This window comes from Zeus faber (assembly GCF_960531495.2).
Source record: "Zeus faber genome assembly, chromosome: 8".
In the NCBI taxonomy this organism is placed as follows: Eukaryota; Metazoa; Chordata; class Actinopteri; order Zeiformes; family Zeidae; genus Zeus; species Zeus faber.
In genome coordinates, this window is record NC_137195.1 from 18,883,901 (window position 1) to 18,898,756 (window position 14,856).

A 14,856-nucleotide genomic window follows, 5' to 3' on the forward strand; every position below is an offset into this window, starting at 1 on the left:
TGAATAGCAAGTATGTGCTTTGGTGTTTGGGGTGTGTGTGTGAAATGGTGTGAAAGTGAGGTAGTGTGATGAAGAGAGAAAGACAAGAGTAAAATTGCTGTGTGTGTGTGTGTGTGTGTGTGTGTATACAGGCCGTTGCAAGGCAGAAAAGGAAGGAAAACACGGGCGCAAACCGGGAAGATATTGTAGAACTAAACAGAGTGTTGTATTCGGCGGCTGGAATGTGTGTGTGTGTGTGTGTGTGTGTGTGTGTGGAGTGAGATGGAGGTTGAAGAGATGTAATCAGCGCGTGTGGATGCAGAGGTAATAACTCCGCGGGGGGAAGGCAGGGAAGTGAATCTGTCTCTGTCTTGAGAACATGGAGCAATCAGGGAACAGGAAAATAATAACTCCCTCCGCAAAGAAGAACGGGGAGTTCAAAGGTGTGTGTGTGTGTGTGTGTGTGTGTGTGGAGGTCTGGAGACTTTGGCGGATTAGGACAGTGTCTGCAGATTTTAATATAAAGAAAAAAAAAACACCCAATATATGGAATAGAGGTCTACTTCAGATATAACTGGCATAGGTCTGTCAGCAGGAGCCCTGGTAGCGCTTCAAAAAGCTTTGGCCCTGGGAATACCACGCCACTCGTGCCCCGTTGCTGTTGTTGCCATGGCGAGCATTTGGCGTTTAAAGTAGAGTGCCGTCCATTAGTCTTGAGAAAGGGTTGCCATGGGGATGAGGTGCCGCGCGTGCGTGTGTGTGTGTGTGTGTGTGTGTGTGTGTGTGTGTAGTAAACATTGAGGTGGAGGTCGCAGCACAGTGTAACATGTTGTTAGGAGGGCGTTGCGGCAGATGTCTCCTGTCGGGCGCCGGGAAGCCCGTTTAACACCGGCGGGCAGACCCGCTGCTCCGGGGCCCGTGACCCTGCGCAATGCAGGCTGCGGCCGCATATGTCCAGGTATGTGTCCACACGTGTGTTACACGTGCACCGCGCCGGGCCACGTTTGGACTTGTTTACCACCCCCGCCCCGTCTGATTCTTCACACTCTCACTGTGTTTACGCTCACATTTTTCATGCAAGCGAGCAGGCGGACCACCCCTGGGATTAACTCTGTAGCTTTCAGAGAAGGGAAAGAAGGGGGGGAAAAAAACAAAAAAACACCCAAAAAAAACAAAAACAGATTTATTGAATTAAATCTTCTGATGTTTATGGAAAAAAAAATCCAAATACAGAAACATCTATAAAGGCTCTTGCTTTCTTTATAAACATACACATTGGATTACAAAAGCAAATCAGGCAAGGAGGGTTTGAATAATACTGAAAGATAATATGAAATATGAATATATACATTCCCATTTAAAAAATAAAACTAAATAGTGCACTCAATGGAACGATGGTTTTACAGCAATACATTCACAATGGCATGACCCTTAACCCTTTCGTGAACTACAAAGAAATTCAGCATGTTTATTTAAAAACAAAAAACCAACAACAACAGCAACAATAATTTACCAGCAACGGCAAAGAATAAGGACCGCAGCAGTGAATTTTCTTTTTTTTTTCCTTGTCTTTTTGGCACGGCTGACCAGACATTTGTCATGGAGGGCTTTCCTCCAGTAGGTCTCCAGCCCTGAAAATGGATACGGAACGAGGAAAAACACTATTCAACAGATATCAAAAAAGAAAAAAGAAAAAAAGGAAACGCCATCACGAGAGGAATTGCTGTCCAAGGCCATAGACAGAAGAGTGATCAATTCAATCAATTCAAAATCAAAGCTACGACGAGGCCGGGAATCTCAGGTAATCTCAAGGTACGTGCACAGAGGACCCGCTGTCAGCCGGAGACAGAGACCAATGGACAATATACGGCTCGTTGCATTTAGTCTACAGCCAGCATGATACAACCACCATACATGAACCAAAATGCTTTAAATATATACTATCTCTCACACACACACACACACACACACACACACACACACACACACACACACACACACACACACACACACACACACACACACACACACACACACACACACACACACACACACACACACACACACACAAAGAGCTGAGTATATTGATCCTGTGCCTACAGCCAGTTGTTGATTGGTGGATGAGGCAGCCATTGTAAGCCAACCAACCAGTTATTTTTTTTTTTGTTTTTGTTTTTTTTTGGGGACGGGGTCAGAGGCCAAGCCAACGGCCACAAGAAACACCACCTTCCATCCGTCTGACACGCATCTTCAGCTTCTCTTGAAGACACGCCGTCTCCGTCTCTATCTTCCTGTGTGTCGCTCACAAGCAGAGGCAGCAGCTGATCAAAGAAAAAGGAGGCGTGGAGAGAGCCTGGCGGGTGGGTTGGGGGAGTGGGTGGTGGGTATTTACGCACTTCACCTCGTGTGATGAGGGGAGGACTCCCCTGTGGCGTCAGGTGACGGGGGGGCCCCGCTGGGGGCCGGGGGGGGGGGGGGGGGGGGGGGGGGATTGGGGCGGGGTGAGAGGTGATGTCATGCCATGGTGTAGCCGTAGCTCCCGCAATTCAAGGCCACCAGCAGGCGGTCTTTGAGGATCTCCTGGCTGGGGTATTCCGGGAGTTTCAGCATGTTGATGCTGTGGAAAAGCAGGAAAGGTAACCGTTGGAAATAAATATAAAAAATTGGGGGGGACATGGTCAGGTGCACTGTGGGCGTATGTCAGGTTGATGGCCCTGTTATTATGGCTAATATTGCGCACTGAATGAGTGGTGATTTTTACAGTGGCCAAAGGGCTACCTTTAGAAAGACCCGCGGTGATAATAATTACCTGTCACTCATTCCCCATGTTCAGAGACCCCCCCCCCAATTTTCAAACTCTCCAGACTTATAATAACTCAGCGAACATCAGTGCTCCCACCAGCCACCAAGGTACAGAGGCAACACACTGCCCTCTAGTGTATGCTGTTATATTTGTGCCTTTACGCCCTCTCACCGGAGGTGTATGGGAACATAGTTGACGGTTCGGCTCGCATGTGAACCGTGGATCAATTGGAAAATGTAACCATCATAGTGAAATCGTTTTTTCTGCTGCTGGTACTTTTTAAAGAAATAATTCCATAAATGTCGATGCAGAGTTGCAGTGAAAAGAATACAGACGAGACAGATGCGTGCTGTGTTTCACTCCGAAGTTACGGTACATCACGCTGTGGTGCTGCTACTTCACGACATGTGGTGAAGCAAATGTCGCCGCTATGCCTTTGGTCGTCTGCCATATTGGAGCGGTCAAGATCCACTTGTAAACAACATACCAACATTCAATGTGTATTGAGAGATGTAGACTTCTCTGCAAAATCAACTGTAACCCGCTTAAATTTGAGAAATTTAACATAATATTGGAATTAAATTCAGTTACTGGGGCCAAATCCAATCATAATTTTTCCATTCACTACCATGTTTAAAGGAAGATGGTATCACACGTGCCTCATGTTGCACTTGATTTAACAATTGAGTATTGAATATTAGATATATTTTAAGGTTTTATTTCAACATTGGACTGCGTCTTGAATGCTGTATAATTTAAGACCATGGGCAAAAAGTTCCTGACTTTAAGTGTTTTACAGAATAAATGGAAAGCAAAGTTCTATTTGTCTCCCACTTTTTATTTTTTCTGCTGATCCGAAAAATGATCCGATCTGTGACTCAAAACTGTTGCACGCCTACCTCTCACAAACTCTTGCTCGGTGCGGTCACATTGTCTCTCTCTCGCCGACCTCTCCACTCTGTGCGTGCTCAACTTTGCCTGCGTGCTCGCTCAAAATGGCAGGGCCTTACAATGTGCCACAAAAACAACTAATTGGAGAAGGTCAATTCTGATTGGCCGTTTCATCTCCCATCAAAATGTTATTGTTCATGATTAAGCTATTTTTATTTTTATTTTTTTATGAAAAAGATCCCTTAAAGTATCGATACAATAAGGAACATTTTATGTTTCTCCAACAAGGACAATTCTTTATTTAAAGGGACGGGTGGCAAGATTATTTACGTTGTTTTTCAAGAGGTCATTTATTTTGCCAAGTAAACAGCTACACCATTTTAATAATAACAAAAAGTAGACACTGCGCCATCTGCCTATATAATGTACAGTATATTAAGTATGGAAAGGGAAAGAGGTTTGAAATGTTTGGCGCGCTCACAACAGCCAGCTGATTTTGAGCCGACACGGCACCAAAAGACAGGGGCACAGAGAGCTGGCGACGTGACTTGGCTTCATGCTGAAGCATTGTGATTGGAGACGAAACAGGCAATCAGAATTGACCTTCACCCATTGGTTGGTTTTGTGGCACATATGTAATGCTGTGCCGTGTTGAGGGAGCGTGCAGGCAAATTTGGGCGCGAGTGGAGAGGTTGAGCGAAAGAGAGAGAGCGAGAGAGAGAGCGAGAGAGAGAGCGAGAGAGAAACAATGTGAGCGCACAGAGCGAGAGTTTGTATTGAGGCCATATGAGTAAAGCTGAGTGAGAGGGGTTATTATTGCACATTAATATGGATAACAGCAAACAGGCAAATAAATGTATTGTGCACAAAATATATTTTTCTGCTCAAAAACTCCCATTACTCGCTCAGGATGAGGCAAAAATATAACGCCATACTGGTGGCTGTCTGGACTTTTTAGCCCTCATCCCTTCACTTTGCCTACACTTCTAACTCCTATCTCAAAATGACCAGGACAAATAAGGCAGAGAGCAAATTAAATGGAGAGGAAAAAAAAGAGATAGAGGTAGAGAAAAAGGAGGCTGTGCATGCTCCTCACCAGGTACTGGCAGTCGGCAGCAGGTTGGAGGTGTACGGCACGGCGGCGATGGTGAACTTCTGCAAGCCGCTCCCACCCATGATGAAGGCGAAGCCGCCGTGAGGGACCCTGGAGCTTGACAGGGAAATTAGACATAGTAAGGACTAGAGATGTAAAGAGTCAAATCTGAGATGTCAAGAGGATTATTTGCTTTAAATGAAAATTTACTTTCAACAAGGATTCAACACACTTCCAGACAGCAGTCGCAAACAAAAAACAAAACTGAATTGAAATAAACAAAAAATTTATTCCACACTTTTATTGCAAATTGAGAAATTGAGCCGCAACTCTATTATCCCTCATGTGTATTATATAGACAATGTGTTTCTAGCTTTTATTCTGACCCCATCTAAATAGATGTTTACATCTTTACCTTGAAAAAAAAAAAAAAAAAGAAATCTGAGGAGCCAAAATGTGCAATTTATGCTTGCTTTGTATTATTAATATTGGATAAGTTCATTTGAGTTAGTATTCATGTACCCCGAAAGCTCCCGGGTCAAAGTGGATCACAATGTATTTTCAATAGCAAACTGAAACAGAATGGACTAACCTTCCAGTGACAAACTGCAGAAGAAGAACTCGCTCCTCCTGGGTCAGGTTTTCCACCACCTCCCAGAACCACTAGTAGAGAAAAATGAAGAGCAGTGTGTTGACACCGAATTTAAAAATAAATAAATAAATAAAAAAGTGTCTTCAAATGGCCCAAGCCTCACCTGAACGACCGGCTCATTGAGGTCGTATCCGCTTGTGTACTCTGTGTTTCGCTTCCAGTCCTGCACATCGATCTCTGGCATCCCTGACAGGAGGAGCTCCTGGTAGAAACCAAAACAACAAAACCGTTTCATAAGCTGTAATATGGTGGTTGAAGTGGTCGGGAGGGTTGGGGGTGGGGTGGGAGGTGCACTCAACAAAATGTAGCTGCATGGCAGAAATGGACCGGGTTCCACTGAATGACAAGGAATGAATGAAAGAAGTGACATTGGACTTCCAGTGGTGAGGCGAGTAAGATGGCTGCTGATTTTTGAGCTCCCAGTGGCAAGTTAAAACTAGCCCCCTTGATTCACTAATTGTCACACAAATTGTTGTAATCTTAATTGGATGAGTAGGGGAGCGAAAACTACAAGTCAAAAGAAACGTGACGGGCAAGAAGGAAAGAATCCACCGGAGATGGACGACGCTCAAAGCTCAAAGGACGACTCGGCAAAAACTATGCGCTCAGTGCTCCCAAAGTATCGGTAAGGAAATACGCAATTTCAGCCTGAGCATACAGCAGACTTGCACAAACATAAAAATTAATTAAAAAAAAAATACATGAAAGCCGAACTTCAAGATCTGAAGCAGGAAATGTACCAAAAACGTTCTGCTAACTACACACGGCTCCATGCCCACGAAACTGGACTGAATGAAGCAGAAGCACAAATTGATGAGGCTGAGACAATTAACATGGCTATGAAAGATGTGCTGATTAAATCAATGGAAAAACAGAAAGCCATGCGGGAAAAACGGACAGATTTGGAAGGACAGTCTAGAAGAAATAACCGGAGAAATTCGTGGCGTACCCAAAGAGAGAGAAGGTGACCATGTCTGATTTTGTGGAGCACCTCCTGAAAACTGAACTCGCACTGACAGCGGACATCAACCTACAGATCCAGCGTGCTCATAAAGCTCTGGCTCATAAACCAGAACGGAATGCGCCACCTCGGTCCATAGTGGTACATTTCTTGGAATTTAGTACCAAATAAATGGTATTGAGAAAGGCCTGGGGAAAGAAAATGATGACTGGAGGACGACGCCTATCATTCGATCACGACTGGAGAGATCCACATGTGTAAATACTAATCCAAATGTGTAACCATGTGTGTAATCCATGTGCGTTTCTTCACGTCATCGCGTTACTTTGTTGAATCGCTCCCGACTTTACCTGATTTTGGATTACAGATTTCGGATTGTTTGCACTGTGATATCCCTACTAATTCTTGGCTTTGACCCTGCCGCTCTGTTTCCAATGCCGCAGATCACCGCCTCGGCTCCTGCAGCGGGATCTTTGCCCGTCGGGGCCGCCCTGTGGCCACTGATTTGGGCCGCCTGCCTGCGCTGCCTCCAGGAGGACGGTGCTCCCCTGGCTCGACTCCTGCTTCTGTCCCTTGGGACTCCACTGCTGCTGTACCTCCATCCGTGCTCGTCGTCGGCTCCTCCATGGTTCGACACATCACCCTGCCTGTGGCTAAAACCCTCAGGTGCCCGCGTCCAGGATATAGACTTCAAAATCCCACAGCTGCTGGATCAAAACTCGTCTGCCTCCACTGTTTTCATCCACGTCGGAATCAACGATCTCAGGAGCAAACAATTGGAGACACTTCAAGAGGACTTTACGAAGCTTAGTGACAGTCTTCTACAGTCAGACCGGCAGTTCATCGTCTCTGGCCCACGGCCGTGTCCGAGCTTTGGAGACGTAAAATTCACACGGGTCCTTCAGCTACAAACATAGCTCAAGGGATACTGCTGCTCCCTCAATGTACCATTTGTGGACAACTTTGGCACCTTTTTAAACCGTCCAAACATCTTCAGATGTAATGGAGTTCATCAAAACTTCTCTTCGCCATGAACATGGAACTTACATTGAAATCCTCTCTTCACTACTGACGTTCGGTGAGTCCGATCCACTCTCCTGACATTAATGAGTCACTCTGCTTTACAAATTCCTCGAATTATAAACCATAGACCCAAATCACGTAACTTTCTGGTAACATACAGTAATCAAAACAATTTATTACCGGTTCAGGCAACTATCAGTCCCCCACAAAGCCATGCACCTAGTTTTATTAAACATCAGGTCGCTAACGAATAAGTAATTTTTAGTTGATGACCTTATAAATAGCCATAACCTGGATTTCATTCTACTGACTGAGACCTGGCTGGACAGAAATGGCACAGTCACACTAATTGAGACAACACCTCCTAATTTCAAATTCATCCAAACCACTGAACTACCCTGTGTCATGGATGTTGCTATTTCAGATCACTGTTGCATATTTTTTTGATGTGTCTGCTTTTCCTGTACAACAGAGGGGTACCCAAACAATTAAAAAAAACCTTGAAACCTTTAGGAGGGGTTGTAAATGAAATGTAAATGAGATACCGCTGTTCATGACATCATCAACTGAGGATCCTGTGAACAACTTCAAATCAAAAATACAAAATATCATTGATAACATCGCACCTGAACACATAGAAAAACAAAAAGCCCCTTGGAGAAATGGAGCTGTTGGTAGGCAGCTTAAAAGAGAGTGTCGCCAGGCAGAACAAAAGTGGAGAACGACAAAACTAAAGATTCACCATTACTTTTACAAGGATACACTCAATCAGTACAACAAAGAATTTAAACAGGCCGGACAGTATTTCCTCTCTAAAATCATTTATGAAAACATCATTAAAGTGCTCTTCTCCACTGTCGATCAACTTATTAATCCACCATCTACAACCCCATCAGAGATGCTCTCCACTGAAAAATGTGAGGAATTCGCAACATTTTTCAATAACAACATAATAGCTATCAGACAGAATATTAGTGCCTCAACAGCCAGAAATGAACCTCCCCCCCAGTTCTCCAGTAATATGACTACTGCCATGTCTAACGTTGTCCCTTTTAGACAAAAAAAACGGGACGATATCGTTGGCCAGCTCAGGTCCTCCACCTGCTGCTTGGACCCTCTCCCTACCTCATTTTTTAAAAACTGCTTTTAAATGCCTAGCACATGAGGTATTAGAAATTATAAACGGCTCGCTTCAATCAGGTATATTTCCTGCAGCACTTAAAACAGCTGTCATTAAACCACTCCTGAAGAAGAGCAATCTTGATGCAACAATTATTGCCAACTATAGGCCCATTTCCAACCTGACATTCCTCAGCAAAATACTTGAAAAAACAGTTTACCTTCAGCTTAACTATCTAACATCAAACAGCCTTTAAGACATTTATCATTCAGGTTTCCCACCTCACAATTGCACAGAAACAGCACTTAAAGTTGTGAATGACCTGCATATAAACACTGATTCTAAAAAACAATCTGTTCTTCTGCTCCTGGATCTCAGTCCTGCCTTTGACACTGTTGAGCATCATATTTTATGAGAAAGATTTAAAAAATGGGTCGGCCTATCTGGCTCAGTTATAAACTGGTTTAGAATTTACCCACAGGGCAGGCAGTTCTTTGTGTCCATTGGAGATTTTGTCTCAAACAAGGTGGATATTATATGTGGAGCGCCGTAAGGTTTGATTCTTGGACCATCATTTTTTTAATCTCTATATGCTCCCACTTGCACATATTATAAAGAAACACAAAATAAATTACGCAGATGATTCTCAACTGTACATATCCCTATCTCCTGATGCCCTACACACCATACACTCCCTCACTCAGTGTATCAATGATTTTAATGTATGGATGTCAAGAAACTTTTTACAACTGAACACGGATAAAAACAGAATTACTCATCTGTGGTGCAAAGGCTCAGAGACAGCTCATCTCAGTTCTGTCTCTGGAGAGCAAAAATCTAGCCAGAAATCTGGGCGTAATCATAGACAGCGATCTAAATTTTAAGAGCCATTTCAAGCACATCACAAAATCAGCTTTTTACCATCTAAAAAATATTTCAAAATTAAGAGGCTTCCTGTCAAAAGCAGGCTCTGAAAAACTAATCCATGGATTCATAACGGGTAGATTAGACTACTGTAATGGCTTATTCACCGGCCTCCCGAAATCAGCTGTGCAGCGGCTACAGTTAATCCAGAATGCGGCTGCAGGCGTTCTCACTGGGACAAAAAAGTTTGAACACATAACACCTGTTCTTAGAGCTTAACATTGGCTCCCTGTTAAAACTAGGATTGATTTTAAGATTCTGCTACTCGTATATAAAGCTCTAAATGGCCTTGCAGTATATAAAATAAATGCTCATTACACACAAACAAGCAAAAACTCTCAGGTCCACAGGCAGTGGTCTTTTAACTATCCCTCGTACCACTCTAAAGCAGGGGAGGCTGCCTTCTGTATCTATGCGCCAAGTAGATGGAACACCCTGCCTGAGGACCTGAGCGAGGCCCCCCACACTGAATACTTGTAAAAGCAGGTTAAAAACCTTGCTGTTCACTACAGTCGATGACTGAGTTGTGTGTGTGTGTGTGTGTGTGTGTGTGTGTGTGTGTGTGTGTGTGTGTGTGTGTGTGTGTGTGTGTGTGTGTGTGTGTTTGTGTGTGTGTGTGTGTTGTGAGATTTGTTTGTGTGTTCTGTATGCTGTAAAACTTGCTTATTCTGCACTGACCGTTCTTATGGTTGCACAGACATTTTATATATTTCCTTTGATTGTATTTCTCTGTAAAGTGCATTGTGTTGCCCTGGTATGAAATGTGCTTTATAAATAAAGTGTGACTTGACTTGACTATGCAACGGAGGTTGTTCTGAAGTACATCGCATACAGGGGAATAAAGAGGGCAATGAAGGAGAAAGGTATCCGCTTTCAGACCCCGCTGGACAAGATGCGCATCCACTGGGACTCGGGAACACGCACGTACAATAGTGCACAAGACGCAGCGCAGGAAATGAGGAGGAGATGCCACTCCGTGGAGACACCAGGCCGCAGTGCTATGGAGCAGGACCCCGAGATGGAGTACCTTCTTCAGGCTACGACGTGGCAGCGCGCCGGGGAGAGGAGGGAAGACGGGAACGACACTGCATGCCGAGCAACTTTTATTTCGTCACAGTATCTGTAATTTCTTTAGCCCTAGTGTAGAACCAGTGGACTTTTGCCCGTGGCCTGAACCTTTAAGATATATAAATGGTCGCAAATATTTGCACGCAATTCTCTTTCTTTCATCATTCATATAGCATGATTAAGAGGAGGAGACAATGCTGTGTTTTTTTATTTATTGTTTTTTAATTTCAACTTTGAAGGGCATCTTATTTATTTGCTTTAGGTTTAGACCTACTTGCAACTCAAATAAGGACCAACTGGTAGGGAAGTGACCTCCCACTTTTCTTTTTTCATACTTATATTGGGCTAAACCATTTTTGATCAATGTTGAAGACTTCGTTTTGACTACAAAATAAGTGCTATCGGATGACCTTGGACTACTACGATGCACGAAATGGCATGTTTCACCTCTAGTGAGAGACCGTCTGGGAGGAGGTTTTCCCCTTTTCCTGCCAACGGGGACTGTGGCGAGGAATCACCCTAACTTAGAAGTCAACTGTTTTTTTCTTTATTTTCTTTATTTAGCACACATTGTCCAGATGTTCAGACCTGTGCAGTTTTAAGTTGTCTGGAGGTTTATGATTTTAAGGCAGTAATGGGTAATTAAAAATGTCACTAAATGTAAATGGGATGAATAATCCAGTTAAACGGAGTAAGCTCCTGTCTAAATTGGAAAAAAAGAAAAGGCTCAAGTACTATTTTTACAAGAAACCCACCTGCCTCAACAAGAACACCTGATATTGGAACGCTTTGGTTTTAGAAATGCATCTTATAGTTCCTACAAACATATCCAGAAGAGGGGAGTGGCTATCCTTATCATAAATGCAGTCCAATTTGAATGTCACAAAGAAGTCGGGGACAAAGAGGGAAGGTATGTATTAGTTAATGGAAAGCTAGAAAACAAAGTGGGGACACGCTATATGCCCAGAGAGTAGCAAATGGTTTTTCAAAACTCTGTTTGACATAAGTGCCCTCGAGACGGAAGGTATTTTGATATGTGGAGGGGACTTATATGTGATCATGAATCATGATCTTGACACAACAAGCCAAAAAAAAAAAACAAGATGCACCTGTCCAAGTTTATTAACATATTAGCACAGGAAATTGGACTAATTGATGTTAGGAGAGAACTTAACCCTTCAGAAAGGGACTATACACACACTATTCAGTATCTCATTCTGTCTACTCCAGAATTGACTAGTTTTTAATGAGTACTGGTGAAGGTCACAGGGTCACAGAGTGTAAAATTAGGGTGGCAGATGTATCAGACCATAATACTATCAATACACCCGCTTGACAATACACCCAAATAGTAGAAAAATAAATAAATAATGTATGAAGGTTCAATGTAGGTATTTTGAACAATGAGGCAAATTTGGAACATAAGGGAAGAGACAAAAAGGTATATAGAAGAGAATGATAATGGGGTTGTGGACCCTGTAATACTGTGGGATGCCATGAAGGCAGTTATTCGTGGGAAACTGATCACCCTGACAACACCACAAGAAAAGAGCCAATTAGTCAAATACAAACACAAAGTAGAAAGGTTGAGAGAACTCGAGAAATAACATAAAAACACAGAAGACCAATCTGTATTACAGCAAATTAAGGAAACAAGGGGGAAGACAGATGACATCCTCAGGAGAGATAGAAAAAAGGGCAAGATTTGTAAAGCAGACTTATGAATCGGGTCCAAAAGCAACTAGACTTCTAGCCAGACGCCTGCGTAAACAGCAGGCCTCTAATATAATTCATCAAATAAGAGGCCCTCAAACCAATCAGTTATTACATGAGCCAGATGAGATAGAAAGAATATTTGAATAGTACTATAAGAAACTATATTTCAAACCACCATCAGCTGATGAGAAACCAATAAGAAGTTTTCTTAATTCGCTTGATCTGCCATCTATTGGAGAGAAACAGAATGATACCATCACGCCACAATTTATTGTTAAGGAGCTGGAAGTTGCAATCAGTAGACAAAAGGCCAGTAAATCACCAGGTAGCGATGGGTTTTCATCAAGCTGGTATAAGGCATTTAGGAAGGAGCTAACACCTCTGCTTCTGTCCTGTTTTAACTGGACCCTTAAAGAGGGCAGGGCTCCCCCATCATGAGGAACCAATTATTACTATTTTATTTAAGGAAGACAAAGACAAATAACAATGTGAACATTTTTGGCAAATCTCACTTTTAAATGTAGACTATAATCTATTTACCTCAACCATTTACAAAAGATTTGAGACTTTTGTACCTGATCAATGCAGATCAAACTGGATTTATTCTTTCATTTAATTATTCTCCATCCCAAAAAATCATATATATATCATCATATCCTGGGATAAGATGATCCCAATATTAATTTGGAATAGCAAAAAGCCTAGAATAAAATTTACGACACTTCAGCTGCCTCAAAGTAAGGGGGGAATGGCTTTACCAAATCTTAGGGTATATTTTTATGCTGTTTAACTCAGACCCCTGGGCTGTTGGTGTAGTTTTGACTGAGTCTCGATGGAAAGAAATGGAAAGGGAGATACAGGGTTACCAGACCCAGGTCTTGGTGGGAGACAAATATATGATAGGGGCTTTGAGACATGTTATGGGGTCAGTAGTAGCATTAACACTAGAAATATGGAATGTTGTGATGAAAAGTACAAATTAAAGGGAGGGGCTAACCACTGCAAGAGGCAAACAACCGAGGTGGTTTGCATCCGACTCACAGTTTAAACCAGGGATGTATGATCCAATATTCACAGAATGGGCACAAAAGGGCATAAGGGCAATGTGTACAGTTTCAGAAAATTGTGAATTTATGAACTTCCAAGATTTAAAGGCAAAATAGGGTCTCGAAAACAAAGATTTTTTTTGATACATGCAGTTAAGAGACTTTACAAAAGAGATAAGGTCCGAACAAGATGAAACTTCAAATAATGTGATTGGGGTGATTATGGATGCACACAAACAGAAGGGGCCTCAGGTCATCTCTGCTTTCTATCAAGCTATGGAGGAGGTAGAGGGGAATCAATGCCCTACATAAAAGCAAAATGGGAAGCAGAGTTAAAGATTCAAATAACAGAGGGAGAATGGTATCAACTGTGAGAGTCTTACTAGGGTGGAGGGAATTCTGCTGTGGTGTGGTGTGTGGATGGTGTGGTTCGAGCAGCCACCTCTGACCTGGATCTAGGCGATTGGGTCAGGGTGGCTGCATACCAGTTGCTCATTGGTTGGGCTAATGAGCCATGTTGGACCTGCTCCTGGCTAATTCCACCTCCTCTCCTGAGTGTGTGATTCAGATTTTCATTAAATTGTATGTCTCTAATAAAACATTGACTATTAAATATATTTTACATTGTTGTCCACTCATTTTGAGTTTATATCCGTGATCAGAGAAATCAAATTTTCCTATCATTGGGTATATCTGCTGCACTGACAATCAATAACATATACATCCCATGATCTGATCACGCTCATGTGATAGGACAGCTGCGCATACTGAGATTGCTGATTTTGACACTGTGTTTATTATTGTTCATTATTCACTATGGAACCATAATAGAACATGAAACTGTTCCTGTGTTCCAATAAAATTGAATATTGGACTGTCTCACTGAGTGTTAGTAGGACACAACATAAAACATATAATTTACATGGAAATGTCCAGTTCAAATTCCAAATGTAAGTCTCTTTCACTTTTAAAGACAAATATACCATTTTTTTTAAATTAAATAAACCTATTATTTTCCATTCCAAAATAAATTGCAATCATTGCAAAAAAAATAAATAAAAAAGAAAGTTATTATAATAAACAGCCGACTTCTCACTCTCGTTCACTGGTAGTCCTCCTTCGCTCACCCTGCATTGAACCAACTGAATCAAATCGAACGACTAGTTTCACTGAGAAACTCGTTAAGAACTGAGTCTCAAAAAAGTCAAAACCTTCCACTGCGAGCGGTGCTCATGCACTATGAACGACCAGAGCAGACGCTCTGCTGTAGTGAGAGCGATAGATACGTAGTCAACACAATTTTGGAATATTGTCAGGTAATAGATAAACAACTAACTTAATCTTCATTTACCTTGAAGTACCTGAAAACAGCAAACATTTTCTTTCTCACGCTCTCTTTTTTGTGCAACAACTACATAACAACATTACATTACGTTGGTATCAGGTTTAAGTATTGGAGCATTTTTACGAGTACAGTACATGAACACAGTATCGGGCAAGTAACCGGTACAGAATCTGATATAAATATCTGATATACAGTATGATATTGTGGCAGACTCGGGAGCGGGGTCGAGCGGGCT

The 14,856-nt window shown here is 42.4% G+C and overlaps 1 protein-coding gene across 1 annotated transcript in view; it reads right to left on the bottom strand.

Moving 5' to 3' along the window:
• Positions 1–2,474: 2,474 nt before the first annotated feature.
• hace1 (HECT domain and ankyrin repeat containing E3 ubiquitin protein ligase 1) overlaps positions 2,475–14,856 on the bottom strand; it is a 31,114-nt gene continuing 18,732 nt past the window's right edge. The window contains exons 22-25 of the mRNA XM_080005715.1: positions 5,522–5,620; positions 5,359–5,429; positions 4,770–4,883; positions 2,475–2,596 (exon numbers count right to left, since the gene is read on the bottom strand). Coding sequence (XP_079861841.1) covers positions 2,494–2,596; positions 4,770–4,883; positions 5,359–5,429; positions 5,522–5,620 — 387 coding nt within the window. The 3' untranslated portion in view covers positions 2,475–2,493. The remainder of the gene's footprint in view (positions 2,597–4,769; positions 4,884–5,358; positions 5,430–5,521; positions 5,621–14,856) is intronic.